Genomic DNA, 15,307 nt, shown 5'->3' on the forward strand with positions numbered 1-15,307 from the left:
CACACCGAAAGGTTATTAATTTTTATTTCGTGTTGCAGTCTTTTGGACCTATTCTAGATGTGGAAATCATATTCAACATGAGAGGGTCGAAGGTAAGCTTTTGGCATTATCTATTTTTACGTTTCTTTGTTATCGTACCAATGAGTTATTTTGAGGCGTTTATTGGCAGCTATAGTTTCCGACGCATTGGTTTCATATTTCGATTTATTTTTCTCTTTTTATTATTTTTTTTGTGACCTTTTCGTGGCGTACTTGTGTAGTCAAATTAGTAAGTAAAGAATGGAAAAAAAAAATATCAAATCGAAGCGTTCCCAATTTCTAAATTTTTTTGATTTCGTGTTTGGATCGTCTGGAATAATTTGTGAAGGAAACGAGACTGATTAGATCAGGGTTACCAACGTATTAGTGAAATGTGTGATTTTCGAGGTGAGATAGAAGAATGTGAACTTTGATCTGGCGACGACCTCTTTCTATAAAATCTCGATAGTCGAGTGAAAGTATCAAATGTTATCGATTACATTGGTAAATATTTCCAGTTTTCGAGTATTTTTTTCAAACTAATCGATTCATCTACGTCTATTTATTTAACGCATTCAATGAAAGTACTGTTCGTTAGCAACGTGATAAAACTACGTTGAACGTTGTTCGTCAATTAGTAATTAACCTCGTCGTCGTACGAATAGTTCATTCACATACAGAAGTGCTAACAGAAGCTGATTTTCTAGCCTTCGGATTATTTGAAATTTTCACGCCGAGTTATCGCTTCGAAAACGCGATAAATTTTATCATCGGTGGACTGGCGAGCAGTAGTGAGCCATGTGTGAGACTGTGGATCAGATACGGTCGACGTATAATGATAATCATAAAAGCAAACTCAGCCAGAACCTACGTTTTGATGTTTTTCAATTTAAAATAACGAGATAGTGTTCCTAATTCCCTCTGTACTGATATTTGGTATATTTTTCGTTCCTAATGAGATTATTTTTTAATGAAATTGCTGGCGTGAGGAAGATACGGATAATTTGTAAAAAGTTACAAAGTATTTTTGGTGTGTAAATTGTACATATTTTTGTAGATTAATCGAGATGTGTGGTTATTTGGAGAGATTTCAGGTGGTCTGAGATGTTGATCGGGTTAGATCATTGTTCGTAATTTTTTCTCCAATATTTATACCTTCGAAGACTGATAGTTTGAAAGGAGAAAGCTGCTTTGGAGCTATGATCAGAATCGAGATAAAATTTGGATATTTGAATGATGATGATGAAAGAAGTGACTTCGAGAAAAATGAAAAATTTGCTATTCGAGTGATTTCCAAATTATTTTGCGAGCCCCTCAAAAAAATCACAAATTATTCCAGATCTCCCCGAACCGAATACATCTATCTAGACCTCCACATATACTTCAAATTAGGGATTAATTTGTCATGTACATACGTGCACGTGTGTGTTGTTCATTGTTTTACCTTTAGCGACAACTATATACTATTTCACGTAGTGCATTGAATATATTATATAATATATTTTACTATAAATATTTTTTTTTCGAAATTAATCTTTCATCGCTTCGTTTTTTTTTCTTAAACGTAAAAAAAAGTACTGGATTGTTTGGTAGCTTTTTAGTATAACTAATTTAGGATTTACGCTTTTCTCTCCCCTGGCCATGGCCTGTTCCTTTTTACCTCGAATGTAATTTTTACAATCGAAATCGTTTTTCTAAAATGAACGGGAAAAAAATTTAGTCGGACGCGTCTCGATTCTCGAGCGCGTGTCCAAGTCGTAAAAAAAGTTATTTGGGATCGAAAGACGAAAGGAATTTTGCATAGTCGGATGGCGTGCCAATGAGTTTGAATTTTTTTTTTTAGTAGACTCCCTTCTCTGTTCTCTCGCCCGATCGTATTCCGCTGCGCGTATTTGTGTATGTGGTGCGAATTGATTATGCTCTATAGAGCGATTATTTACCGCTACGAGTTGTGCTGAATTATTAGACTACTACTGGGTGATTCGTAAAGAGCTCTGTTGACGAGTTATTGCTGCCGTGATTCGGATTGATGATGTGGTTTTCGGTTTTTACTCGTATTGGAGTTGAGAACGAAAAATTGAGGAAAAATTTGAATAAAATACGCTTAAGACCACGTCTCCTTTCTTAAGCATTTTCTTCAAAATTCTGGGGCATGAAAAAGGGCTTCCAAAATTTAGATTGAAATTCCAAAAAATTCTCAACGTTTAGTATAACATTTCGATTGTGACTAATTTTGAAGGTGAGAGTTCTAATATTTGTGACCTCTGCTCTCACCCCTCCGCCCTCATCTTCCAGTTTTCTTAAACGTGACCGAAAAAATTGAAAATTACGAGTGACGAATCATTTGTTGGGTTTCCAAGAGAGCGAAGTTCGAATATTCGAGTATTATCTGGATACAATCCCTCAGTGCTCTTCCACACACACGCACACACCCCTCCCTCCCCGAATTCGAAAAATACCTTTTTAATACCTATCATCTCTGCTGTCTACTGAAGAAAATTTTCAAACAAAAATCGTACATTTTTGTTGAAAAAAAATTAGTAATTGTTTGCAAAAAAAAAAAAAGAAATGTTGACTTATTAAAAAAATGGGATTTTTTGGCAAAATATTTTTTTCAGTTTTTACAAAGAAAGTAAGTTTTTTTTTGCAAATTTTAGATTAAAACTAAAATTTCTGGTAATCTTGATATAAAATTTTTTTTTGCAATTTTGACAAAGAAGCAAGATTTTTTGGAAATCTTCATTTAAAAAAAGTGTTTATTTTTTCCATGTTTTCACGATGAGTTTTACATAAAGTTTAGTTGGTACCTATAAAGGTGCTTACTGCTTATTACTTAATTAGCGGCGAACAATGTTCTTGGTGACCCTGCATTTATGTAGTGTTTCGCAGTTTTGTTACAAAACACGACTTTTTGGCAATTTAGAGAAAAAAGAACCAGTCCTTCAGATAACCTTGATTACAAACAGATTTTTCTTGGAAATTTTGATTTAAAAAAGGTAGGGTTTTCTGCAATTTTGGCAAATGGCAAGTTTTCCTAGGAATTTGACCAAAAAAAAGAGCTTCTGCAATTCTGGAAAAAACTAAGAGAAACTTTTGTTTCTTCGCTCGATTTGAGAAATTGTACATCAAAAGGATGTCAAAACGAGGGTTTTCCATTTGGGGAAATGTTTCGGAGGACTTTCTGGAAACTCGAAATTGTCATTTTTTTCAGGGATGGAAAAACAAAAGAAAAGTTTCATTTTTTAAATTTCAATTTTCAATTTTTTTAGTTTTCAGTTTTAGTTTTGTCATTCTCAGAAAATAGATAAAAATAAACAAAGAGACACAATTTTTCAATTTTGATTTTGCAATCATTTTTTAGCGATTGAAAAAATTTCGATTTGAGCCCTCCCCCCCTCCAATTTGTAAAATTATTGAAAGATGAATTTGTGTTTTTGTCAGAACTTTTCTAAATCGAATCTCATCCAAGCGATTGAAAGTTGTCTGGAATTTAAAAATAGGAATACTGACGTCGAGTTCAGTTCTTCCCCCCCCCCCAAATTGGAAAAAATCCACCCTCTTTCAGAAAAATGTGGTCTCTATTGACAAATTTTTTGAACTGAAATGGAACATTGAGATATTGCGAACATTTTCAATTGTTAAGAAAATTTTGATCTAACACCCCCCCATTCGCTCCACCCTCCATCAAAGTCCAAAAATTGCATAGGTACACATTAAGCCTTTGGATCTAAGTTATTTGTAATTTTTAAACAAATTGTGCAAAATCAAACCTCGTTTAAGAGAATGAAAATTTGAAAAAAATTGAAAAACAAAGAATGCATGCATGCATACCTCTGGTTTATCCCAACCTCCGTTTCTGGAGGGTCCACTCCTCTCCCTCCCTCCCTCCCTCCCTCCCTCCCTCCCTCCCTCATTTCGAAAGAAATTTCCATCTCTATTGAAGAATTTTTCAAACAGAAAATATGCAAAGAAGTCTTGCGAATAATTTTAGCCATTAACCCTTCTTCTCCACCGATTTCAAAAATTGAATACACAGAAAGCTTTTAAGCTTATTTTTTTGTGATTTTCTTCAACATTTTGTGAAATCAAGCCTCATTTGAGAGGATAAAATTTGTTCAAAACTGAAAAAATATCTTAGTAATTCTAGTTTACCCCCCCCCCCCCCCTTCCAAAAGATTCGCCCCTCACTCATCTTCAAACATTTCTATCACAATATCTGTGGCCTTGATTGAAAAATTGCTTAAACCAAAATTGCACATTGAGATTTTGCTATCATTTTCATTATAGGAAAATTCTAATTTGACCCCCCCCCCCCTAAAAAAAAATCAAAAATTAATCTCGCTGATGAAAACTTTTAAATTCAGTTTCTTGTGATTCAAAATTACGTCAAATCAAACGTCATTGAAATTGAACCTAATTCAATACGTGAAAAAAACTGTTTTAAATTTGAAAAGAACACAACTATCTGAAATTCATCCCCCCCTCCACCTTCCACCTCTTTCATGAGGGGATTTTTTAAAATCAATTTATCAAAGTATTCCGTTGATACTCAGAAAATATTTCTATCCAACTGATTTGAAATTTTCGACTCGTCGTCCTCTCCCTCCCCCCTCCCCATCCCCATATGACAAAAATTCAGATTCATCATTGAATTCAATCGAATTTTTTGTGTTTTAATCATAAAGTCGAGATTGTTGATTTTGTTGGCATTCTAAATGATAGGAATGCTGTATTTTAATGGACCGAACAATCAGCTTCAGTTATTTTTTGAGCATTTTAATGAACTTTGGAGATTTTAAACGCTCTCAAAAGAAATATCAGAAGTTGGATTTAATTATCGAAGTGCTTGTTTGCTTTCAATTCCTAATCCCTTGTGCAAAGGAAGAGAGGGGAGGGTTCGACTCGTTCAGAAGGCTCAAATAGATTTTCGAGCTTCTCCAATTTTTGAAATGTCGAACACCATAAAAATTTCCGACCACAATTCATCAGGTTTATTATTTCTTTATTTGCTTTAGAGAATAACTTTTTGAGAAAGACGAAAAATTTGCCTTTTTGCTGTCGTCAAATATCAAAAGAATTTCAGATCTTTTTTCAATTTTTTAAAGTCGACTTTTAAAACTTGAGACGGCGCAGTAATAAATGTTTTTTCGATTTTTTCTGTGTCTTGGTTCATCAAAAATTGATTACTTTTTTTTTTAATTTTTATAATTTTTTTTTCAAAATGAATCAATTTTCTGAACGCGAAAAATGGAATTCAATTAGGCTTTTTGTAAAATTGTAGGAGGAAGGGGGTCAGATCAATTTTTGTTGTATGTATATAATCAAAATATATGTATTATGCTAGTCATTCGAGTACAACTTCAGCCACAAACATTTCTTGTGGGAGGGGGAGGAGGAGGATGAGTTTTTTTTGGATGAGGCTGATGAACCCTCTGGAAATGAGAGTGAACTCTACTTTTTTCTTGATTCTGAACGATTCTTATTCTTTCAATTACTTAGGGTTCGATTTCGCGTAGTTTCAAAGAATGGTACAGTAAAACTAATTCTGAAGGGCTGGTGTCGAATTTTTGGAATTGGAGCAAAAAAGGTCTTGAATCAAAATTTTCCTGATAACCTGAAATGTTCGTATGGTTTCAATGCACAACTCTTGTTTGATAAGTTTTTCAACGAAAGCCACCGATGCAAAAAGACAATTTCTTTTGATGATTGGAGGGGGAGGGTGAACCTAGAAAAAGAAAAATTACACTTCAGACTAAAACCATGAGCTAGAAGCTAGGGAGAATGCTAAAAAAAAAAAAGAGGTCTGCTCCACTCATCATAGCGTGAATATGAAAGCACGTTTTATTATGTATGCCTGATATCTCTACGAATCACCCTGTAGTCTCTAGAGTATCCTTGTAATGGTCGCTTAGTACATATATGTAATTGAATGTAAGTATAGCTACGCGGAACACGATCAACGAGAGAGAAAAATCAGAAAGGGTCTCATTAAACTCGTATTATACGAATAGAATATCTACGTACTCGTATTTAATAATTATTATTGTATCGGTTGATAAAACGACTATCGCTAACTGCAGGTATAGGCCCTGTTTGTGTCTATCCAGCATCTCGCGTTAGCTGACCCTTTGATAGAGAAAAACAACTGAAAATTAACCGCGATGCAATTTTTATAGGGACGATTTAATTAGTACACAACTAGCAGCCTATTATAGTACCTATTTTTGTTTCTTTTTTTGTTATTATTACATTTAAGAAAACTTTGCGCATGTTTTTTTTTTGTCTATGTTGCATGCAGGGATTTGGTTTTGTAACATTTGCAAATAGCGCAGACGCTGATGCCGCACGCGAAAAACTACACGGATCAATGGTTGAGGGAAGAAAAATAGAGGTGTGCATGTTCGCCTTATTCTCGTTTTTTTAATTTTTTTTTTATACATCATTAAAACAAGATAACCGTTGCGATAATTTTCACTCGTTTATTAAGAATACTACATACCTACTCTTGATAGTAATTTAGTCCATACTTGATAATTGATTTTATTTTCGAGCGTTCTCTCGCGGACTCTCTCTCTCTATTTCTCTCTCGCTCTCTGTTTCTCACTCTTATATCTATTTTCTATCTTTTGTCTTTGTTTTTCTCTCTTTTTTTTCTCGCTCTACTTTTTTTTTCAATTTTTTATTTTGTCTTCAATTTAACAGTAACAATAGTAACAACAACGATAATAACACGAATCACTATATATAATACATAATATCAGCGCTATATTATCCTCTTTTTTTTTTTTTTTTTTTTTTTTTTTTTTTAATGACCATGGTCGCTGAGTTTACACAGTGGTGTTATGTACCTACCTAGACCTATGTAGTATTAATAGGTGAATTGTTGGCTCGAGTATACACGACGTGTAGTATGTGGCGTTTTTCCCTTCTGGTCTCGGTAAGGTTGATGGGAGGGGAGGGGAGAGGAGGTTCGTAGTAGTGGGTTAAATAAAACGTTCAGAGGTTAGTCGAATTTTCTGCGATAGGAAGAAATTGCCAATGACGTGGTCAAGTCTCGAAAATGCGAATGCAACAGGGTGTCGGGTGATTTGTCAAAATCTGGCTAAAATTGCCTCGAAAAAGGGCTTAGAAATTGTAATCACTCGTGGGAGGGAAAGAAATGCTGAGAATGAACGTTTTTGAGTAATTTTGACGAAATTTCGACCTGTTTTTTTACGAATTCAGAGAGTACTTTGATTCTGTGATCAAAAGCTTCAATTTTATCTTATATTTTGATGTTCGTATTTTTTTTTTTTTTGGGTCAGTTGAGTAAAAATGAGGGGACGAGATTCCTGTCCTTTTTTGGAATTTTTTTTCTTCTGCATTCAGAAAATTCGACTATTCTCGTCAGTCAACGTTACCATCCCCTTTGTAATTTTTCAAAGACCCAAAAACACAGCACATAATAAATATCAAATTCTAATCAAAAAGTACCTACCCACTCGATACAATAAATATAGCACATTTTTAAACACAAGTAGAGTATTGAACATGATACAATACGCTGTAGTTGGCACTTGATTTGAGTTTTCAATAGTTTTTTTTTTTTTTACATTACCTATTATTTTTTTAATATTTTTGGTTTACAAGTACATACTACAATTTTTTTTTTGGATATGCCAATGCAAAATACATTATTACACGTTAGAACTTATCGTAATACGAATATACGAGTATATTTTTTTTTTACCTGTTGATATTGTTGTTAGTTTTTATTATTATTTTTTTTTACTGGGTGCTGGATTGTTTTTTTTTTACCTGTAGAATGACAGAAATGATAACTAAGTTTATAATTATTAATGCCTACATTATATAACATGTTGTTTGCTTTCGATTGTGTACGATATAAGCAATTTTGTTTCTATAATTTTTTTTTTCATTATTTTTATTTTCACGAAGTACTTACTTACTCATTTTCTTTGTTATGTTTATTATTTTTTTTTTTATCTTCACACTTTTTATTTTTCGTTCGTTTCACACACCGCAACAATGTTCGGATATTGTATCTAATAACGCTACATTGACATTGGCTTTCGTAGGGTGATTTGTGATACATTTGATATTGCGCTCGATGTTTGATACCTACATGTGTACCTATTTTTTTTTTAATGCTAGCTTTAAGGTGTTTTCGTAGTAATTAACCCGCGCAAATTGTTGGTTTTATTGTATGTACTTAGCTACTTACTTACGATCACCTTACTATAGATATGTAAGATTTCATAGAGGTAGATGATTTAGGAGGGAATGAAGGGGGGAGGGGTCGAGTGGAAAATAATTTCGAGAACGTGTTTATCGAGCTGTCTATGGCAATATGAAATGGTTTAGGTGTATAAATCATTGATAGGGTGGAGTATTTTTCCATCCCCTTCCCCCTTTTGATGTGATAGGGTGTCAATGAACGAGAATGAATGTGTCAAAAATTTGAAAATGAGCGATTTTTCACACTTTTTCTATTTTTTGAAACCCAGATTTGGGTTTAAAGATTTGAAAACCAACCTGCGAGCCTCGAAAGATTGAAGAAAATCGAATAAATTGAGAAAAAAAAGTGTGATTTAAATACATAATTCGCGTGTTTTTGGAACTAGGTACCTGTATCTATTTTCTAGCATTTTGAAGCATCGGGGGGGGGGGGGTGTTGGAAATTTTCTGCAAGTTTACTTGAGCTCATCTGTTCATCTTTTTGGGACCTCTGCGTCTTTAAAATGGCGAATTCAAATTCAAAAACGAAAATAAAATTGAAATTTCGGAAAGCTCTGAATTAAGCTCTCAACGTGGAAGCTAAACTTTGCACTGTGATTATGAAAAAGTTGAAGGGTACGTTTTAAAGTGTCGAAAAAATCACAACAAAGACAAGTTTTTATTTTATTTTCAAAATTTTTTTTTTTAAATTGATATTTCAACATCCCATGGGAAGTACAAGGGCTGGCCTGCAAGTGCCGATAGACAGTTATTTATTTTTTAAAAATGTGGTGAAATATTGATTGTTGAATATTATAAAGGCGCTGAGAGTTCACATTTTGGTCAATTTTTACGATGTGGCTCCTCCGGGTTCTCGGACATTCCCCCAGTTTAATGATTCGGCAAAATTGGGCCCGGGGGGAGGGGGGTAATTTGGCAAGGGAATTTTACTCTTGTGCCAAAATTGCAAAAATTCCTTTTTTAAAAAAATTAGAATTGCCAAAAAAAACCTGTTTGTTGTCGGATTTATCAGAATGATTGGTTCTTTTTTATCATAATTAATTACCGAAAAATCTTGTTCATTTTGGACAAAATTGTTGAAAATTATTTTTTGGTCAACATTTTTGAAGAGTTTTACTTTGTTTGTCAAAATTGCAGGAAAATTGTTTTTAGAATTGAAATTACCAAAAATTGTTATTTTTTTGTTAGAATTACGAAAAATCTTACTTTTTTTGTAAAAAAATGTAAAAATGACCTATGTTTCTTCAAAATTTAGAATCATCAAAATAACTGGTTCTTTTTTTGAATCAAAATTACTAAAAAATCTTGTTTTTTGGCGAAAATTGCTAAAAAAATTTTTAGTTGTCATTTTTGGAAAGTTCCGTTTTTTGAAATTGAAATTACCTAAAAATACGATTTTTTGTTAAAATTATTACGAAAAATTCTACTTACTTGAAAAAAAAAATGAAAATTTCCTATGTTTTGTAAGAATTGTCAAATCTCAAAATAGTTAAAAAGCTCATCCTCCTGCTAAAAAATTGGGATTTTCTTGCCATAATTTGCCATAAAGTCTTGAGTACTTCATGTTCGCCCAAAAGTGGAAAAAAACACGCATTCCTTTATCAGAATTGCAGGAAAACTTATTAGAAATGGTCGTTTGAGGAATTCAATTAGGGAAATTTGATTCGAGAACTACATTTATTCAGTTGTGAAAAAAAACTGTAAGTAATGGAAAAAATTTTCATTTGAAATGATGACATTTGAAAATGATGAATTCGGAGGATTATCACAGAATCCTCTTCTGACACCCCCTTCTCCCTTCCTTGATTGATAATGATATGCAGTTTTCAAGAGTACTGAGTTTTCGATATCCAAATTTTTTGGAACACAACCTCTCAAGGCCTCTCTAACCCCCCCCCCTCCCACTCTTCAATTTTAGAAAGTCACGAAGATATTGTGCGACCTGTCGATTCTCTCAAATTCGAAATTTCGAAGTTCGAATATTTATCCATTTTTCAAATTTGATTGCTGGGTACCCTTTGAGTGTTCAATTTTTTTCAATCTTATATGGAGCTGAGAAAAACACTGAAGGATCTAATCAAAAAAATGAATGGATGTTTGGATTCAGTTGTATCAGATTATTTGAAATGGGAGGGTTGGGGCAAAAATAATGGCAGTTATTTTAATCTGGGGTTATTTGGAGCAATTATGAGAAAGTAGGAAATTTTTGAAAAAGTTCTTTTCATTTTTCATTGGGTGGGGGGGGGGCTGAGAAACAATTTTTTTCGGAAAGGATGCCAATAAAATTGGAAATTGCTTGAAAAGTGATCGTAGATTTTTGTTTTATTCTTTTGATATTTCCTATTTTTTGTTTTTTGAAGTTGGGAGGGGGGTTGCTAGGTGGCAACAATTTTTTCTGTACCTAAAAGACCCCCCCCCTCCCCAAATTGTAGACAGGAAATTATTTTCTTGTACAATTTTTCAACTTTGGAGAGTGGGAGCTTGGAAAAGCAAAAATTTGAGATTGAGGACCACTTTCCGTCCTTTTCATCCAGTTTCACAATCATTCCTCGTTCTTTCTCAGTTCCTTAGCTTGCTAACAGCTTCTTAATACTGTTTCTAATTCGAACTGGTTGTTAATTGCTGAATTAATGAGGTAGATATTTCTTTCCCCCTCTGACCGACCCATAAAAAATGATCTAAGTGCTCTCGTTCGTATCAGTGTAAATCTGTGCCATTGCCATTAGTGAATGCATTCTCTTTTTCATTTTTTTTCTTCCAATTTTTTGGTTTGTTTGTGATGTGGCTTTGACGAATTTGCTCCCCCTCCCCCCCTCTTAATAGAGACAGTAGAATTTTCTGCCTGAATTGTAAACTTATCGAAATTCATGGAATGATGTTTTGCTCTGATGATATGATTTTGAAAACTTGCGCGCGCTTGCAAAATGTGTTTTTTGGGCACGAATTTTTTTCTTGAGAGAATTTTTTCATTTTTATGTTAACTGTGTATAAAATCACGTTTAGAAATTTGTTTTCCTAGTCATATACTCGTACGTATTTACATAGTTGCTGTATACATACTTGATATTTTTGTCTATATACTCGATATACTGCATATTATTCGTTTGTGGCATGTGGAACTCAACAATTCACTATTACAAGATTAACTTGTATATGTATGTACTTATGCGTGTGCGTGTGTGTTTGTGGTTTTTTTTTCATTGATGATTTTTTTTTTCTCTCAATACGTTATGAAGTGATACATAATTTACCGCGAGCTTTACCGCAATACTGATTTTGTGATGTGGTATTTGTTTATTCTTCGTTCGCTATTCTTAGCTATGTTTTTCTTAACCATTTTTCAAAGTAGTGTTCATTGGATTTTTTAGATGATTGATATACATAAATTCATATTTTACTTATTATAATCTTACGAATAATAATTTTTACCAAAGAGACACTACACAAATTCATGCTATTTAAGGTGTTTGATATGTAATACTTTTTAATAACGCGGATTGTGTATGGTGAAGTAGCCTATACTTTTTTTTTTTTTTACTTAGAGCAATGCATAATATCATAGTTTTTTTTTCTCTTACTCTTCGTAAGGACGCAATATGTATTTTGAAACGCACGCAGCGTCCGGGCTACTCTACGTCACTTAATGACGCTTGTTTTGTGTTTTTTTTTCTACCCTCCTCATATTGTAAATTACGTATATACTTACTTTTTTCTCTCCAAATTTCATATTGTATGGTTGGCACCTACGTACGTATGTGTAAAAAAAAATTTTGAAAAAAAAAATCGACCGAGGTAGAGGTTAAATTTACTATTATATTCGTGAATTATTTGTTATTTTTTAGCCGACGCGAACGTAGAGACATCGAAAAACAAGCTGATGTGTGGATTCTTCTCATTAGCTAGCGTGGAACGACGATCGAGCATTTTTTTGGACTTGTGTTGTGATTACTGATTACTATTCTATATGGGCGACGATTTTAATTTAGGTAGATTTTTGTTGAATCGACCCGATTTAGCGATAAGAAATTTTCGAATTATGGTAGGATATAAGTTTTTAGATTCTAAGTGAGGAAATATCGCGAGCTATATAAGAACGACTTTAGGTATTTGTACTGTTGTTGTTATTGTTGTTGTTGTTGCGTTTTTTTTCTTACGATTTCTGTAGGAGTCAGGTGGTCGAAGATGTTTCATTTGCTAGTGTTGATTTTGGCTGGATATGAAAAGTTTTGATTTGAAAATACGGTACGTTCAAAGCGTTGCGATGAAACATCTTCAACTACGGGTTTCCTTCTATTAGAAAAATTATCGAAGTTTAAATTTAGAATTAAGTTTTTATTATTTTTAATTTCTTTCCCTAATTTCGAAATAATATTCAAGACGAGTAAGTAACACCAAAATCATAGAGATATTATCGCGACGTATTTTTGAACGACGCAGAAGAAGTGAAATAAGTGGGATCTTTTGGTAATGCTCGACATGGGTTTGTATTTTCAATTTCGAAGCTCAAATCCTCGTTTGTGAGCCTCAAAAGGCTGGGAAAATTATTGTTTGTCTTGAAAGCCACTATTGAAGTCCTCTGACACGAGTTCAGAAGGAGAAAACATGTCATGTGCGCGCGCAGAACGCCAAGACGTCTATGTCTTGCGCACGCGCGATGATGAAACGTTGGTTTCGCGCAAGTGTGTGACTGCTATGTCTTGCGCATGCGCGATGATACAACGTTGAGTTCTGCGCAGGCGCGTGACTGCTGCGTTTAAGTTTTGCGCAGGCGTATGATTGCGCATGTGCAGTGGAAACTTTGATTCTCGAAGAGAAAAAGTCTAAGCATTCGAAATTTTTTATTTTGTTCGCCTTCGTTTATTGCGAAGTTTTCTGCGTCGTTCACTTTATAGTATTAGCTAAAATTAGTGAGTTATTTAATTGATAGAATATAATATGAAAGAACGAGCATTGAGCTTTTGAAAAAAATGTGTTTGTAATTATGATTGGGTGGGGGTCTAAATTATGTCTGGGCAAAATTTGATCGATGAATCTCAGTCACATCATTTCTTTTGAGCTCGTTCATTCGAATGGTATTTTTTGATGATGGGGTTGATGTCTTATTTTTTAGCTTGAGAATTAGTTTTGAATTTTTTCTCTGCATATTTGGTGGTGAAAATGGGAGGGGGAGAGGGGTCGTTTGCCATCTAGGCTAAACTTATCTGAAATAAAACTTACTGGTTTTGGGGGGGGGGGGAGGACAAAAAGGTTCACGTGAATTACTCTTCTGATTTTTATACAAGTGAAATAATTTCAAAATTCAAATCAAATGTCTCTTTGATGAAAAAGAATTGCTGTTGCAATGATTTTTTTCCTGTTTTTAATTTTAAACTGGTTTAATTTATCGTATTTCGACTAAAAGCTGATAAAATAGGCAATTAGTGCAAAAAATACCTTCGAATGATAGTTAAGTATTTTTTTAAATAGATAGTAATCGATTATGCACCTTCTAAGAACCATTTAAATTAAACTCTTGCCTTTGAATTGCCTATAGGTTAATAATGCCACCGCTCGTATACAAAGTAAGAAATTCAACCAACAAAATCAAAATGGTCAAGTGAGCACGTCTCCGTCGATTATTACACCTCAGATAGTCACTTCTGTACCTACCTCGTCAGTTTCACCGAATGGTAAGCGAAAATTGTTTTAATTCGTGTTTGGATAATAGTCTGGCTCATGGCGATAGAGATAATTGCACCCCCTCCCTCGTCCATCCTCTGGGACATCCTGAGGAACATTTTAAAACCAACTTGCCCAAAAAAAGTTGGCCTTACTAATAAAATGGCGGCCATTTTGATTGACAGGTCAGCCAAAATTGTAGATATTGCATTTTGTGAAAATTTCAAGTTTCAAAAATCTACTGGAGGCTTAACAATTTTCAAAAAGTCGCTGGAGACTCCAAAATGACTGTAACCCACCAGCAGTCGACTGTTTTAAGTTGATGTGTTGCGTGCATTTCGGATTTCCAACTTCATTTGATGAAGTTTTGTGTGAATTTAGAGTTAAGAAAATCTGTTGGAGGCTCCAGAGCTGCTCAAAACGATTTGAGACCGTTTTCAATCGATTTGGCTGGTCGAAAATGGGGTGTATCCAAAATTTTAGCTTTCTAGATCAATTTGATAAAATTTTGATTTAAATTTAATTTTCAAAAATTCATCAAAAATCAAAAAACATCTTGCGCAGTTCGCAAGATCAACCGACTTTGCTCTAAATAACCCCTAGCAATTTACCAACATTTACCTCAGTAATTTACCAAACATTACCTCAAAATTTACCAATTTACCAAAATTTACAGAACTACCAAAATTTACCAATTTACCCAAATTTACCCAAATTTACCAATTTACCCAAATTTACCGATTTACCCAAATTTACCAAAATTTACCAATTTACCCAAATTTACCAAAATTTACCAATTTACCAAAAATAACCCCCAGCAATTTACCAACATTTACCACAGTAATTTACCAGACATTACCTCATAATTTACCAATTTACCGGAATTTACCAATTTGCCGAAATTTACCAATTTACCGAAATTTACCAATTTACCAAAATTTACGGAACTACCAAAATTTACTTATTTACCAAAATTTACCAAAATTTACCAATTTACCAAAATTTATCAATTTACCAAAATTTATCAATTACCAAAATTTACCAATTTACCAAAAATTACCAATTTACCAAAAATAACCCCTGCAATTTACCAACATTTACCTCAGTAATTTACCAGACATTACCCATTAATTTACCAACATTTACCTCATTAATTTACCAGACATTACCCCACTAATTTACCAATTTTTTATTACCCAAGTAATTTACTTCCAAAGGTTGACACAAATTCAACAAAATAAATTACCCCACTAATTTAACAATACTAAAAATTACCACAGCAATTTACTAAAATTTACCAATTTACCAAAAATTACCCCAGTAATTTACCAAAATTTTCTACCAGCTTTATTGAAAAACTGAAAATTACCCCAGCAATTTACGAAAATTTACC

General features: G+C 33.5%; 1 protein-coding gene across 2 annotated transcripts in view; it reads left to right on the top strand.

The window, feature by feature from the left end:
* Positions 1 to 15,307, top strand: part of LOC135835131 (RNA binding protein fox-1 homolog 2-like) — a 32,839-nt gene that overhangs the window by 1,572 nt on the left and 15,960 nt on the right. The window contains exons 5-7 of one of the 2 annotated variants that reach the window (XM_065349267.1): positions 39 to 92; positions 6,317 to 6,409; positions 13,790 to 13,925. In XM_065349267.1, the coding sequence (XP_065205339.1) occupies positions 39 to 92; positions 6,317 to 6,409; positions 13,790 to 13,925 (283 nt within the window). The remainder of the gene's footprint in view (positions 1 to 38; positions 93 to 6,316; positions 6,410 to 13,789; positions 13,926 to 15,307) is intronic. The other variant, XM_065349274.1, reaches the window with a different exon arrangement.

Source organism: Planococcus citri, chromosome 1, assembly GCF_950023065.1.
Source record: "Planococcus citri chromosome 1, ihPlaCitr1.1, whole genome shotgun sequence".
Lineage (NCBI taxonomy): Eukaryota > Metazoa > Arthropoda > Insecta > Hemiptera > Pseudococcidae > Planococcus > Planococcus citri.